Source organism: Scheffersomyces coipomensis (assembly GCF_036884675.1).
Source record: "Scheffersomyces coipomensis strain NRRL Y-17651 chromosome Unknown DFJ63scaffold_1, whole genome shotgun sequence".
Lineage (NCBI taxonomy): Eukaryota > Fungi > Ascomycota > Pichiomycetes > Serinales > Debaryomycetaceae > Scheffersomyces > Scheffersomyces coipomensis.
The window spans coordinates 616,691-633,478 of record NW_027042892.1 but is presented as its reverse complement, the minus strand read 5'-3'; the positions used below and the strand labels follow the sequence as shown (position 1 = coordinate 633,478).

The following is a 16,788-nucleotide window of genomic DNA, read 5'->3' as shown; positions in this document are numbered from 1 at the left end:
CCCGTCGTATGTCGTAACTATTTTCAAATAAAATGTCTCTAATAAGATCATGTGATAACTCATGTGCTTACGGTCACATGATTTGCCAAAACACGTAATTTTTTTGGTTCCTTTCTTCCCTCACTCCTTCTTATAACTACGATAGTCTCCGGGGCACGGCAGAGTAGAACAATCAAACAGCAATCCACAACCATTACAGTGGAGAAACTAGGATTAAAATTGTGGTAACATTCTTTATATAGACATACTATATATATATATATATATATATATATGTAGCTATCATTCAATTTCATCAAGCTTGACTTGTTAATTATCAGTTACTAAGTAAAGAATAAGGCTGGACTAAACTGAACTGAACTGAACTGGATTAAAGGAGATCTAAGAAAAAAAGAAGACACACACGATTTTTAAAACTAAACTAAACAAAAAAAAAGAAAAGAACAAAGAAGAACAAAGAAAGAAAAAAATATCATCAATTTCAATTTCATCATACAACTTTTAGTTTGAATTACATGCCATCTTTATATCATATTTACCTCATTTCAAAGTATACACCATTAGATCAATATCATTCAGATCTCAATCCCAAATACCCCCTCCACTCCTCCCTTCTTACCGTTTTTGAAAAGCTATCACATTCGTTGTTTGTGTTTGATTATCATCATTTTAAAATCAAACACGCTAGCATTTAAAATTTTGTTTATTTCTGGGGATACCAAACACATTTACATACATACCCAATCAAGTTTACTTTTCAGTAAGAATCAGATCTATAACGTCTAGATTGATATCACATTAACATTAGTCAGAGCTATTACTAAATCAATCAACTATTCAAAAACAACAACATTAATCAACTTAATATAACATATATACAATCTTCCTTTTATCCTTTTACATCCATATATATATCCCTTCATATATCATAATCATCAATCATGACATCCTTGCGAAATAGAAGTAATAGCATAGCGTCTATCACTTCAATCACTCCTCCTTCATTCCTAACCTCATTATATAATAAATCTCATCTTAAATCATTATCAAAAATACTAAAGAAATATGCTAATTTCATAGGTCCTGGTCTTATGGTTTCAGTAGCATATATGGATCCAGGTAATTATTCAACCGCAGTAGCAGCTGGTTCTGCTTATCAATATAAATTATTATTCCTGATTCTTTTATCAAATTGTTTAGCTATATTCTTACAAATTTTAGCCGCAAAATTAGGCGCAGTAACTGGTTTAGATTTAGCCCAAAATTGTCGAGTTAATTTATCATTTAAAACAAATATCTTTATGTATATATTAGCTGAATTAGCTATTATTGCAACGGATTTAGCTGAAGTAGTTGGAACTGCTATAGCTCTTAATATTTTATTTAAATTACCTTTATTCTTAGGTGTTATAGTAACTGTCATAGATGTATTAGTGGTTTTAATGGCTTATAGACCAAAAGGTCCATTATTATTCATTAGAATATTTGAATCATTTGTATCAATATTAGTATTTGCTACGGTTATATGTTTTGGTATTGAATTATATCAAGTTAGTCAAGATCCAACTATAAATTTTAATATTGGAGAAGTTTTTAAAGGGTTTTTACCCAATGAAAGTGTTATAGATTCTTCAGATAGAAAAGGTGGTAATGGATTATTTTTAAGTTTAGCCATTTTAGGTGCAACAGTTATGCCACATTCTTTATATCTTGGTTCAGGTTTAGTTCAAGCAAGATTAAAAGATTTTGATATTAAAAATGGTCATTATAAACCTTTATCAAAGAAAACTCAATCATCTACACAAGTTGAATCAAATTCAAATTTACCTTTTCAACCCGAATTAGATGTTAGTGTTAGTAATATTAGTCATGAATCTGATAATAATAATAATTTAACTCCATTAGCAACTCCATATAATGATTTATCAAATGATCCATTTAATGAAGTGGAACAAAGAGGTACTAAAATGGGTAATGGTTCAAGTTTAAGTAGAGTTAATTCTCATTTTGATAAAGATGATGATTCAACTTTAAAAATTGATGATGATACTATTATTGATAAAAAAGATGGTGATGATTATTATTTCTTTAATGGTGATGGAGGATTAATTAATAATGATATTGATGATGATGATCAAGATGATAAATATCGTCCTTCAATTCATGCCATTAATGATACTATGAGTTATACTATTGTTGAATTGGTTATTTCATTATTCACAGTTGCATTATTTGTTAATGCCGCTATTTTAATTGTGGCAGGTGCTACTCTTAATAATGGTAGTAGTGGTAATGATGATCATGATAAATTCATGTTTTTTAAACGTGATGATGATGATGATGATGATCATAATTCTGATTATGATTCTGATAATGATAATGGAACTTTTGAAAATGCTGATTTATTCACCATTTATAATTTATTAACCAAACATCTTTCACCAACGGCAGGTTTTGTTTTCGCTCTTGCTTTATTATGTTCAGGTCAAAGTGCAGGTGTTGTTTGTACATTAGCTGGACAAATGGTTTCAGAAGGATTTTTATCATGGAGTTTACCCCCTGTTACAAGAAGATTAATTACAAGAGGTTTAGCTATCTTACCATGTTTATTGGTAGTTAGTTTTGCTGGTCGTGAAGGGTTAGCTAAAATTTTAAATGCAAGTCAAGTTGTATTAGCCATTCTTTTACCAGTTGTTAGTGCTCCATTAATTTTATTTACTTGTTCTAAAGAAATTATGAGAGTTCCAATTTATGTTAAAGATGGTGATGAAATGTTATTTGATGAAGAACAAATTGAACAACAAGAAAATGATGCATTTGGAATCATTAAACCATCATCAACCAGTACTAATAAATCTGATTTACCTATTGGTAAACGATTTAAAAGTAGTGAATCAGCCATTAGACTTAAAGATTTACGTAATTCAAATCCATGTGTTGGATGGGATGAAGATGATGAAGAAAATCAAAATCTTAATCATAATCAAATTCAAGAACAACAAAAATTATTAAATGAAGCCATAACATCATCAAGTTCAACTATTGCACCACCTCCTCCTCCACCTTTAACTGTCGCATCTGATGTTGACGATGACGATGATGTTTATAGAGTTAAAGGATATAAAGATTTTAGTAATGGACCATTAACTGCTTTAATTGCGATTTTAATTTGGGCTTTTATTACCATTTTAAATCTTTATTTATTAGGTAGTATGATGTTAGGTTATGATGTACCATTTTAAATAATATAGATATATATATATATATATAGCATTCACTTTTTGACTTACAAAAAATACACATACATTCATTCAATGCATTAAAAGGTTTAATTTTAATAATTTATTTTTTTGTATATTAGAAAACTAAATTCCTCGTTTTTAAAAAAAAGACACTAATTAAAAAAAAAAAAAGATTATATAAAGTGATTGGAAAAGAGTAGAATCACATTTAAGCATCATAAGTTGAAGCAGAAACGTTACCACCTTTACCAGTCCAATTGATATGAATCCAATCACCCTTTAAGAGTTCATTTTCTTGACCTGGTAACACTTTAAAAGTGTGAGCACCGAAATAATCTCTTTGAGCTTGTAATAAATTAGCTGGTAATTGAGCTGATCTATAACCATCATAGAAAGATAAAGCGGTAGTAAAAGCTGGAACTGGAACCCCATATTCAATAGCTTTACCAATAGAAGCTCTCCAACCGGATTGAGCCTTAGTGATGGCTTTATGGAAGAATGGATGGAATAACAAGTTTTCTAAATCTGGGTTTTCTCTATAAGCAGCAGTGATTTCACCTAAGAAAACAGATCTAATAATACAACCACCTCTCCACATTAAAGCAATGGCAGGATTGTTTAATTTCCAACCATATTCTTTAGCAGCTTCATTAATTAACATGAAACCTTGAGCATAAGAGATAATTTTAGAAGCATATAAAGCTTGTTCTAAATCATCAACAAATTTAGTTCTATCAGTGATTGGAGAAGCACCATCAACAGTTGGACCTTCTAAAATAGTAGAAGCTCTAACTCTTTCATTCTTTAAAGCAGAAAGACATCTGGAAAAGACAGCTTCACCAATTAAAGTAACTGGCATACCTAAATCAAGAGCATTAATGGCAGTCCATTTACCAGTACCTTTTTGACCAGCAGAATCTAAAATTTTTTCTAATAATGGTTTACCATCGGTTGGATCATTATAATAAAGAATATCTCTAGTAATTTCAATTAAGAAAGAATCTAATACACCTTTATTCCAAGTAGAAAAGACATCACCAATTTCTTTATTAGTGAATTTACCAACTCTTTTTAATAAATCATAAGCTTCACAAATTAATTGCATATCACCATATTCAATACCATTATGAACCATTTTAACATAATGACCAGCACCGGCATCACCAACCCAGTCACAACATGGTTCACCATCAGATTTGGCAGCAATAGATTGGAAAATTTCCTTAATGTGAGGCCAAGCATCTGGATGACCACCTGGCATTAAAGAAGGACCATATCTAGCACCTTCTTCACCACCAGAAACACCGGAACCAACAAATAAAATACCCTTTTCTTTTAAATCAGCAAATCTTCTGTTGGAATCTGGGAAATGAGAATTACCACCATCGATAATAATATCACCTTGATCTAAATGAGGTAATAATTGATCAATAAAAGCATCAACTGGTTTACCGGCCTTAACTAATAAGATAATTCTTCTTGGTCTTTTTAAATTGGCAACCAATTCTTCAATTGATTTAGCACCAATGATGGATTTACCTTTAGCTTCATTAGCTAAAAATTCATCAACTTTAGAAACAGTTCTATTGTAAGCAACAACAGTAAAACCATGGTCAGCAGCATTAAGAATCAAATTTTGACCCATAACGGCTAAACCGATTAAACCAATATCACCACTAGGTATTATATTACTGTTAGTATGATTGATATTTAAATGTTGATTTATAAGGGATAATCGTGAAGTCATTCTATAAGTATTTTGGTTATTGATAATCAGTTATGAGTATGTGATCGATATGCATCAATTGGAATATGAATGGATCATAACCAAATCATTCGGTATTTGTATATATATATATATATATATATATATGAAATATATATATCGACCATGATCGACAGACCGATTCAATGTGGGGCAGACCACTAGTCGGTACTCATGCTAATTCAAAACCAAAACTTAAATGAATGACTTCCGCACACCCAAATAACCGTGGGAAGCTAACATTCTGAACATGAAAAAAAAGCTAAACCACCGGAATTAAAATACTTACGCTGGAGCAGACATTTTTTTGGAAGATTGAAAAATTCGTTGAAGGGGGAGGGGGGAGGACTATATAAATTGATTAAAATTTATATATATACTAAAGTATAACCGTGGATTTTAAAATACTTTGAATATATAGAAGTTTTAAAAAGAAAGAGAAGAGGAAAGGAGGATTAGAAAAATTTAAAAATTGATCAATTGAGAATGGACTTGATATATATATATGGATTGGTTACTAAACCATTTATTCAGACAGACACTTTTTTTTGGTACGAACGAACGAAAAAATTCGGCGCACTGTCAATTCTTTTTTTTTTTTGTTTGGTTTATTTTCGCTCATGTCTCAATTTGGGATTTGTTGGTTTTTTAGTGAAAATTTACTTTAGTGAGGGAGGGAGTGACAGCGTGAGTAAAATTTTCATAATTAATTAGTAATGAGTAAAATGATTTAATCAATGAATGAATGATACAATGATTCCAATGATTATATTGGATAATGTCATCGGATTACATTCAATTCAACTTGTCTGAAACGATGCGATGCGATACCAAATCAATTGAGTTGTTTAAATCAAGTAAGGATGTTTATCAATTACTAAACACGTCTTGTTGGCTGTTGAATCCGCCCCACGATTCCCGATAATTACTGAAAAAAAAAAAAAAAAACCTTCGTTAATGATATATAATAACTAATTTTAGTGTAAGTTCTCGTGGGGTGGGTGTAACAAACAAACAATTGCTACTGAAGTACTTAGTGGATAGGGTTTGACCTTATTTAGATTATTATTATTAATAATTAAATTGAACTTTGTGACCATAATTTGAAAATGGTGAGCATTATATTTATGGGGGGCCATATTAAAGTGGGGGATTTGTTTATTCAGTACTGTAAGTGCATTCATTCATTCATTCATTCTTTGCCCCTATAAACACTCCAGAAAATTGTAATCAGACGGTAAGTTCTAGTCACCGTTAAAACTTTAGCCCAGTAGGTTTATCTAATTTAGACTATCTTGTAACAATTCGTATACTGTTCAATTCATATAATGATTATAATATCATTTATCTCTACGGGATATACATCACCGAATTAATGGACTTTATAAATGCGAAAAATTCAAAATTCAAAATTCAAATTCAAATTTAAAATCAAATTTAGTTTAAATTGAAAATTTTCTTGGTAATAATTATTATTTATCATTGTAAAGTATAATTGTTCAACTTCGTTGTAGATGTTGCAAAACTATCAAGTATAAACAATAACATAACATAACACACATTCTCACATATTCACATCCATCCATCCATCCTATCCTATCCTATCCTATCCTATCCTATCCTATCCAGCCTGTAAATAATATTTTATAAATGAAATAAATAAATAAATAAATAAATAATATCAAATAATTTATCCGTACTTGCCATAAATTTAACCATCAATAATTAGTCCTAAATTAATCTGATCTTCACTTCTCTTGACAACTAGTTACTGTACCGTTACTTACATATACTGTATTAGTAGAAGGTGTAGTTTAATAGTAGTGTACTTTTGTCACCAAATGTTTGCAGTGTGCATGTAATTATTAATGCGTATTGAAATTCTAGACTATACAAATTAGATCTATTTAATATTATGATAAGAATTGATTGTCCAGTAACTTAATAAAACTTCTTATTAGTATATAACATTTTCATAGATGCACGCTAGTATTTATATAATGTTATTTAAGTCATGTCTTTCATTTTTCTGATATTCTGAATTAATCTGTCTTTCTCTTATTCCACTCTCCACACCAATTTAGATTAGCCACTCTTTTAATTATTCAATTCTAATATAACGGCCCTTTTTAGTGGATATTCTATATTTGAAAATCATATACTTCATTTAATTCCCCATATCATTTTTTAAAGTTTAACCAATCATCTTACATTAACACTCTCAAATCCACAGTTTTTGTAATTTTTTTCTTAGGGTTGCTAAATATTTTCTTGTCATTACTTATAACTGATTATATCACTTATAATATCAATCTTTCTGTACAAATTAAACTAGAAAGAATTACATTCACCTTGATTGTTCAATATCGATTAAAAATTACGTTTGCAACCCCCTTTTGAAGCCTAATTAAGACCTATAACTTGGAAACCGTCGACTTGAGATTTACACGTTTACATACCACTTGTTAGTAGTTTCAATTACTTGATAAGTTAAACGGTTGCAAAAATCTCCAATATCTCTTACGGTAAATATGTAATACTAAAGTCAACTTATAAGTACAACAATAATTATACAATAAAATCTTCTTCATTATATTAAAACGTGTCTGTATTTGTGGTAGCGCCCTGCCGGAACCGCGCCTAATCTTATCAATTCCGACTTGGGTCAAGAAGATTAAACACAGTCACGTGCAATGATTAAATCAATGCAAAAAAATTTTTGCTACCAAATATTTGCATTTATACAGTCTGGTAAGATTTTAATATTAATCTAAAATATTTATATTATAAAATCTTTTTATTTAACATAGTCATCTGTTTATCTTTGCATTACCAAACTATTATTACATATATTCATAATTCAAACATGCCTATTCCAACTCCCCATGGTGGTGTTTTACAAGATTTAGTAATTAGAGATGCTGCTAAACAACCGCAATTATTAAAAGAATCAGAATCTTTACAATCATTAACTTTAACTCCAAGACAATTATGTGATTTAGAATTGATTTTAAATGGTGGGTTCTCTCCATTAACTGGATTCCTTAATGAACAAGATTATAATTCCGTCGTTTCTGATTTAAGATTATCAACTTCTATTAACCCAGCTACTGGTAAAGGTTATTTATGGTCAATTCCAATCACTTTAGATGTTGATGAACCAACTGCTTTATCTTTAAAATTAGGTCAAAGAATCGTTTTAAAAGATTTAAGAGATGAAAAATTATTAGCTATCTTAACTATTGAATCCATTTATAAACCAAATAAACATGTGGAAGCTAAACAAGTTTTCCGTGGTGATCCTGAACATCCAGCTGTTAAATATTTATTTGAAACTGCAGGGGATTATTATATTGGGGGATCTCTTGAAGGGTTAAATTATCCAACTCATTATGATTATGTTGAAAGTAGAAAAACTCCAACTGAATTAAGAAAAGAATTCCATAATTTAGGTTGGGATGATCAAAATATTGTGGCTTTCCAAACTAGAAATCCAATGCATAGAGCTCATCGTGAATTAACCATTAGAGCCGCTAAGGATATTGGTTCAACCGGTCATATTTTAATTCATCCTGTTGTTGGTTTAACTAAACCAGGTGATATTGATCATCATACAAGAGTTAAAGTTTATACTCAAATTTTAAAAAAATTCCCTGATGGTTTAGCTACTTTATCTTTATTACCATTAGCCATGAGAATGGGTGGTGATAGAGAAGCTTTGTGGCATGCATTGATTAGAACCAATTATGGGGTTGATCATTTCATTGTTGGTAGAGATCATGCTGGTCCTGGTAAAAACTCTCAAGGTGTTGATTTTTATGGTGCTTATGATGCTCAAGATTTATTAAAACAATATGAAGAAGAATTAACCATTAAAATCGTTCCATTTAGAATGGTGACTTATTTACCTGAGGAAGATAGATATGCTCCAATTGATACCATTGATTTATCAAAAGTTAAAACTGCTAATATCTCCGGTACTGAATTAAGAAATAAATTAAAAACTGGTGATGAAATCCCAGCTTGGTTCTCATATCCTGAAGTGGTTAGCATCTTACGTGAAACCAATCCTCCAAGATCTAAACAAGGTTTCGTTATTATAATTGATAATGAAGAAAAAATTGGTGATTATTTATCCTTTGCTTTACAATCTACTTTAAATCAATTCTCAGGTGAAAGAAGAATCACCAAATTAGGTGAAAATCATTTAGATTCATTCCTTATCAATGAATTAGTTAAAGCTGGTTCTGGTGTTATTGTCACTACTAACTCCTCTATCAAAAGTATTATTAATGAAGTTGGTAATGGTAATTCCATCCTCGTTAAATCAGGTCAAGAATCAGCTGTGGTCAATGGTTATGCTGCTGAATCTAATGTCTTCACCATCTCCAATCCAAATGATTTAACTGTCGTCATTAAAGAAATCACTACTTATTTACAACAACAAGGTTTCTATTAAATCAACCTATGGGTTCAAAGTTATTGATTGATTTTTTTTTTTCATATATATTTATTTATTTCTCTGTATTTCCTTTCAATTATATCGTGTATATTTTACTAAAATTAGAAATTACATCTTTTAGTGTTCATTAAAATTATCATCTGTAAGAGTATGTAAATCGTTAAAATACATTTGCATTAACAAATTTTAGAAGGAAAATATACATAATAATATCTAAATAAAAGGCAAGAAAAGAAAAGCATTTTTCATCATTTCATCATTAATAATAATACCAATAATAATAACATAACATGTATCATATAAATCGTAACTAATCATTTTAAGGTTTTGCGTTATTTCTTATTTTTTAGACTTTTTCGCATTGGTAGTCGTAGTTGCTGTAGCTTTTGCTATAGCTGTTGCTCCAGATGTATTAGCATTGGAATTGATTGAACTAGATGCAACTTGTGGAGTACCTGAAGCAGATACTGATCCTGATCCACTACCAGGAGGTGAATTCTTTCTTAATGATAAATAACTAGCTCTATTCTTTAAAGCTTCTGCAAATCCCATGGCAACTGGCCAAACTGGTGCATCTGCTAAGATTCTAATTCCCAAATATAACACTTTACAGGATAAATTAAAATCTTTAATTTCTTCTGTTAATTCTTTATTTAATTTTGATAATTTTGCCTGGTTTTCTGGTTGAGTAATAATACAATTTTCATTTATAATCAATAAATCATTGGAAATACGTTGTTTTTGTTCAATCAATTGATTGATCTTTTTAACGTGTTTATTATCTTTGATTGAACTGAATATACCATCTTGTTGTTTGGTTAACATTTCCGAATATGACGATTTTAATACAGGTGATAAGACATTTTCCACAATCATCATCTTTGATTCACAATTTAACCAGTTAACTAAATCATTATCAGTCAATATTTGATTCTTCAAAATCTTTTTCGATTCTAAATAGTTTAAATAATTGGAGATAATCAAAATAGCCACAAATAAACATGCCACAAAGAATACAGGAGTTCTTAATGAAGTTTGTTTAATATCATAATTGATGGTTTCAATATTTTGAACCCATATTTGAATAATATTAAAACAATAAGGTAAACTATTTTTAATATTTTCATGAGTCTCTTCTTGAAGAATTAATAAATTCAATTGATTATTCATAGTTAAGAAATCTTTATTTAATACAGCATTCATGATTGGATTTAAATTGATTTCTAATTTGATTTTCAAAAATGAATATAAGGGTAAGATTAATTTCAATTCATTCTTGATATTCAATTGATTCCTATTATAAGAATTGATGGTTAATATTCCATCATTTTGTAAATACTTTGATTCCCAATTATTCACAAGTTTTTGTAATTTCAATTTATGGTTTAATTTCCAATCAATATAAGTGAATGACTTACCAATGTTAAGAATTTCAGATTGAACTTGTTCATGAATATAAATCAATAAAGTTAAACTATTCAAATAAGATAATTTTGAAGATTTATTATTAATCGAATTATCTTGTAATAATTTAAGCAAATTCTCTAAACTTTCACCATTACTTAAATCCACCAACAGTTGAGAAGCAGGATTTTTATTATTATCCTTCTTACCATTTGTGGTTGAAACAGTTGAGGTTGGTATCACGTATGATGATTTGTTTAATTCCTCTAACCAAGATTGACTTGTCTCACATCTCCATAATTCTTCAATATAACAATGATTACCATTTTTCAAAAACTTTGAATTAAAATAAATCGGTAAACCAATTAAACTTGATCTGAATGCTTGTAATAAATAAAACACATGGATGGTTCTGATTCTTGATTGGGCCATTATGAAATAATCAAAATTATTCTGTAATAATTGTTGATTCTTGGGAGAAAGACTAATAGCACTATTTGGATCATCCTTTGTAACAATTTCCAATATAGAACTTGGAGGAATTAAAAATTGTTGTAATGGTTCATTAAAATTGGTGGATTTAATTAAACCAATCATAGATTTAATTTGTCTGGATGTAATATCAATCATATTAGGTTCATTTAAAAACATCGATATGAAAATATGTAATACTAAACATTGATGAGCCATGAGTGGAACCTTTTTAAACTGTAAATTATCCAAAGTTATCTCCTTTTCGAAAAAACTTTGAATATGAAACTTAGATAAATTAAACAACATCAAAGTATTATTATCATGGAAGGAATATAAAGCTCCAATCGATGCCATTGATAATAAAAGAGGAATATTCTCGAAATTATCAACAAGAGGGTTTTTCAATGATGGTAAATGAATGAATGGGAAATACTTATTAAATTCCAATTCATATAATCTCATATATTCATTCAATTCTTCTAACGTTGGAAATTGACTAGCTTGGATTTTACTAATCAGGATAATTCTCGTTCTTAAAGTTTCAGTAATGAAATTATAATCCCTTTTCAAATTATTATCAAATGATAATTCAAATCTTGTAAAATCACCACCACTAGATAATGGAGGTGGTAAAACTGATGCCTGTTGTTGTTGTTGTTGAACTTGTTGTATCTTCTTTTGAGATTCCAATTCTTCTTGTGCCTTCTCTTCAGGGATAACTTGACTAGGTAAACTAAACATTTGACTTGGTCTTAATTGATTAACCATTTCATTTTGTCTTGATCTGAATAATGATGATAACTCAGGTGAATTACCTAGTAATTGAAGTTCAATCGATGCTGCTGCAGTAGGCAATTGTTGTTGTTGTTGCTGCTGCTGCTGTTGCTGCTGCTGTTGCTGCTGCTGTTGCTGTTGTTGAATTTGTTGAGGGATATTATTAGCTAATAATTTTGGAGATGATAATAAACTAGGAGGTTGAGGATCAAACAATCCATACCCATTATTATTGAAATTAAGACCATTAGGAGAACCTGAATTAGCAAGTCCAATTCCGCTTGCACCATTGCCTAATATAGCTTGTAAATTATTGGTACTATTACTATTAAAAAGAATCTGTTGCATATTAGCCTCATAAGGAGTACTTATGATATCCTTTAACCAATCATCATCATTACTACTGATCGTTATGGGCATACCATTATTAGTGAAATTCGTAGCTGGTGTATTGATTGATTCAGAACTTGATTTATCTGTACTATTTGATTCTTCACGTTTTATTTTCTTTAATTTTGGTTGATTTGCAGTTGTAGGTAATACAGGATTTGTTATTGAATTTTTCTTTTTTTTAATGGTTAATTTCTTATCATCTAATGATTTCCCATTAAGGTTGAATAAACTTTGTTGTTGTTGTTTATCTACCATATTGGCTAAACTATTGATATCATTAGGAGGATTCATACCTAATTCAAATGGAGTAGATCCTTTCAAATGATGAGGATGATTAGGATTTGAAAATTGATTATGAGAACCAGAAAAATTATTCCCATTATTACCATTATTATTATTACCATTCACATTTCCATTCACATTTTCTAAAAAGAACTGTTGTAAATTTCGAATTGATTTTTGTTTTGCTGTAAGGTTTGATTGATCTTCACCGCCATTAGCACCACTAAGATCCAAATTTTCAATATTATTCCAATCTAACATACTATAACTACTTAAATCCAATCCACTTAACATTAAATTCTTGGAAGTTAAATCATCAGTAGACGTTAATTGAGGAGTGGCGAATTCAACTTGAGAAGCGGCTGTTTCACTTATACTATTATTTTGTTGTTGAATATTTAAAGCATCTTTCAAATTAGTATATGATATATTTGAAGCTGCTGAGAATGAAACATGACGATATTGATTAGATGCAAGGTTTGAGATTTGAGGATTTTGTCTTAATGGTTGATTTGTAATTGTATGAGGGTGAGGATGAGGCATGATATCATTTATTGCTACTGGAGTTGATTTTGAACTTGCTAATTGAGTTGGAGAAAATTGTTGCTGCTGCTGTTGTTGTTGTTGTTGTAGATGTTGAGGTAATGATTTCGGAGGCATACTTCCACCACCAATAGAAACTCTATGGGGAGATTCATGGGATTGAGGAGATGGTTGTTGAACTTGCAGATTATTTCTACTTTGAGAATGACGTAAAGGTCTTGAACTGGGTAAAGTTATAGAAGGAGCCGGAGAATTATTATGAGATGAAGGCATAGGAGATGAAATCATTATATTTGAAGAATTATTAGGAGGCAGTAACAGTGATAAATGAGTATTTGGAGTACCATGATTACTAATACTATTAAAAGATTGATTACCATTACCATTACTATTACCATTTCCATTACTAGTATTAAATAACATAGTTCTAAATTGAGGTTTATTAGATGTAGTTGAAGATGTATTTAAAATAGGAGGAGGGGAGAATAACTGATCTTTATCATCCATATCAATATCCATACTATTACTATTATTCCGACTATGATCATGATGATTATGATGATTATGATTATTAGTGAAATGAGTTAATAAAGTTGAACTAGTAGGTAAGGGAGCATTAGCAGACGTGTTATTGGGTAATACTATGATATGTTCATTAATATTATTGTTATTATTACTGGGAGTATTGATGGAATTAGTTGAATTATTATCTAAATCTTTTGAAGACCCTCTTCTCATTATATTTGGTAAACTAGTATGTAATTTTTGTTGATGTCTTAACACTAAATCACGTCTAGCAAAACATCTACCACATGCAGCACATTGGAACGGTTTTTCATTAGTATGAGATCTTTCATGACGTTTTAAATGTTCAAGTCTGGCAAACCCTCTGGTACATATTGTACATACATGAGGTCTTGGTTTATCAGTTTTAATTTGTTGAGATTTTTTTGGGATTGGTTGAGTATTTGTCACTGGTAATGATGAAGAATTATCCATACTAAATGAGGTTGATGATGCTGGTGTTGAACTGGATGATACAGGAGATTCAACTTTCATTGTATTGATGATATTTTTATGATTAATATTGACGGACTTGTAACGTGGAGTAAAACAGGTTGTTTAAAAGATTGAATAAATAGGTGGATACGGGGGTAACGAGGGGAGGGGGACTGGGCGCGATTATACAAGTGAAAGTGATGATTAATTCGATTGATGTGGGTGGTGAATCCTAATGATTCAAAAGTTGTTGGCTGTAAATATGAAACAAGCTAACGGCAGGGAGGGAGGGAGAAGGAGGAAAAAGGAAATTGATATAATATATGATGAATGAAATCAGGTGAGGAGGGGAAGGAGGTAAAGTTGTTAAAAATCTTGATGGGTAAGACCAAGGATTAATGATGCATAAGCAGGATGGGTTGGTAACACTCACTAACTATACACCTAGATGATGAATGGATGATTGGGTTGGTTAGGTTGGTAAATGTTGATTGTTGACCTCCTTTTTTAACAGTCAAATTTTTTACTCTTTTTTTTTTTTTTGTTTCTTTCTTTCTAAAAAAAAAAAGATCTGGGGTGAATGACCCATAAAACAAAGGGAAGAAATGTCGTGATTATGTCTCGAAAATTTATTTTTTTAAATATTTTTTTTTGTTTTTGGGCTTTATTGTTTATTGTCGCCGTGTGCCTGAGAGACAGAGTTAAACTACTGTAGTTCCACCGACCATTCATTACTATAATATTATAAAATATAAAAGAATAGCCATTTTAAATATGGTTACTGATTCGGTACTAATCCTTTTAAATATATAAATCATAAATAGAAACAACAAATGTCCTAAAGTAACTAATAATAAATAAATAAATTATTATTTATATAATTTCAGGTTGGGCGAGAAAGCGAAATGTGGGATAGCAAAGCAAATTAAAAATTTGGTTATGACATAATTTATTGCTAAAGTCATGGTAGACGTGTTTAATACATGGTTCTACTCATAGAGACATATGTTGAGTTAGCTAATGATCTAATTTATGAAAGTAATTTGTAGTAAATCTTCTAATTACAGTGAGTAATTAATTAATTAATTAGTGGGAGAGAAAGGTTACGCCGCCTCAGCTAGTCAGTACCATAAAATATTTAATTTTCTGGGGGAATAGTGGAGGGAGCAGACACAAATGTTTTAAAACTTGGGGATCCTCCATACGACATACATTAAAGTTAAAACGACATTTTATATTCTAGTTTTAAAAACATGAAAAATTTCGGAGTTGGTGGAATTTTTAATTTGTTTTCCTGTATGCAGGTTGTCATGACTCTCACTCAAAACTGTCTCTTTCTCTATACAGGATTCATATTTTATTTTCATTTCTGGGGAAACCAAATAAAATGATGACTTTGCACGACTGATATATATAAAGCTTTAGCATTATCAAATGAATTCAGTATAAAGAACTCAAGAATAATAAATGTAAGCCAGCACAATTCTTGTTAACGGTATATTTATATACTTATGATCATTCGTAGTAGCTGTGTATTCAATCTCAGATCATAAATCTTGAGGTATAACTTTAGATGTTAGTAAACTTCCTCTTTTTTCGTCAAATTTGGTCAAAATGTTAAAGTTAGCTTTAATTATATAGATTATATATTCCACAATCTGGAAAAGTGTAAACCTTTATAAAGCCTAATACTTCAATTTAGCAATTTAAGATGTTTAAATGAATGATCATCACTGATCCAATTCAATCCTAATCAATAATTAGAAGTGGTTATTACTACGCCACTCCCCATTTCTAATTACCACTTCACCATCTACTCAAAACTGTGTACACATTCCCATTTCTTAATTATACATTTGATTTGAACTTTGATACGCTAGTGGTAGTAACCTTTAACGATCAATACTACAAATGTTTTTTTTCTTCCCGACCCGATACTTCGGAACACTTTTTTCTATCGGACGAAATGAATTGGGAAAAGTTGCAATAAAATAGTATCCTTAGTAATAATTTAAACGTAGTATTTAATTTGATTAACTAAAATTTGGTCTGATATTGCTTAGAAAACTGTGGTTACCTTGATTATAATTAGTTCTTTCTTTATTACTACATGAAATAGGGAGTGTTTTGTAATTAAGTCAAACTATCAACTGGTTGGTAAATGTAATTTAATGCAATTGATAAGATGTAACCTATAACAAAAACTTCCTCCCCTGACTATTCAATCCCTACCACACTTATCCAACCCCTTAACTTATCAATCATTTAATACGATTGGGAAATTGAAAAATTGAAAAATTGAAAAAAAATACAATTAGCTGCTCAAAAAAAATCTCAAACTTCACACAAAACTCATTTTAGCAGCCACACTTTCTATTTTTTTGATCTAAGCTTTGACATCAATTGCTAAAATACTTTATCAACTATCATTTCATACCCACAGTTTTTTA

The 16,788-nt window shown here is 30.0% G+C and overlaps 4 protein-coding genes across 4 annotated transcripts; 2 read left to right on the top strand and 2 right to left on the bottom strand. All coding sequences in view use genetic code 12, as the record gives it.

Moving 5' to 3' along the window:
- Positions 1-818: 818 nt before the first annotated feature.
- DFJ63DRAFT_14814 (divalent metal ion transporter) lies at positions 819-3,382 on the top strand. Its single transcript, XM_064903530.1, has one exon. The coding sequence runs from the start codon at positions 942-944 to the stop codon at positions 3,240-3,242; it is 2,301 nt and encodes a 766-aa protein (XP_064764486.1). The 5' UTR covers positions 819-941; the 3' UTR covers positions 3,243-3,382.
- Positions 3,319-5,214, bottom strand: GND1 (phosphogluconate dehydrogenase (decarboxylating)). Its single transcript, XM_064906689.1, has one exon. It carries the CDS (start codon positions 4,987-4,989, stop codon positions 3,451-3,453), a length of 1,539 nt encoding a protein of 512 aa, XP_064764485.1. The 5' UTR covers positions 4,990-5,214; the 3' UTR covers positions 3,319-3,450.
- A 2,659-nt stretch (positions 5,215-7,873) lies between these two features.
- On the top strand, positions 7,874-9,466 carry MET3 (sulfate adenylyltransferase; the record flags this gene model as incomplete). Its single annotated transcript, XM_064904713.1, has 1 exon — positions 7,874-9,466. One exon carries the CDS (start codon positions 7,874-7,876, stop codon positions 9,464-9,466), a length of 1,593 nt encoding a protein of 530 aa, XP_064764484.1.
- Positions 9,467-9,808: 342 nt separating this feature from the next.
- DFJ63DRAFT_282300 (uncharacterized protein) lies at positions 9,809-14,398 on the bottom strand (the record flags this gene model as incomplete). The annotated part of the gene is made up of 6 exons (XM_064904638.1): positions 9,809-10,141; positions 10,241-11,077; positions 11,117-11,942; positions 12,087-12,162; positions 12,442-13,353; positions 13,468-14,398. The coding sequence occupies 6 exons, from the start codon at positions 14,396-14,398 to the stop codon at positions 9,809-9,811; spliced, it is 3,915 nt and encodes a 1,304-aa protein (XP_064764483.1).
- Between the last annotated feature and the right edge of the window lie 2,390 nt (positions 14,399-16,788).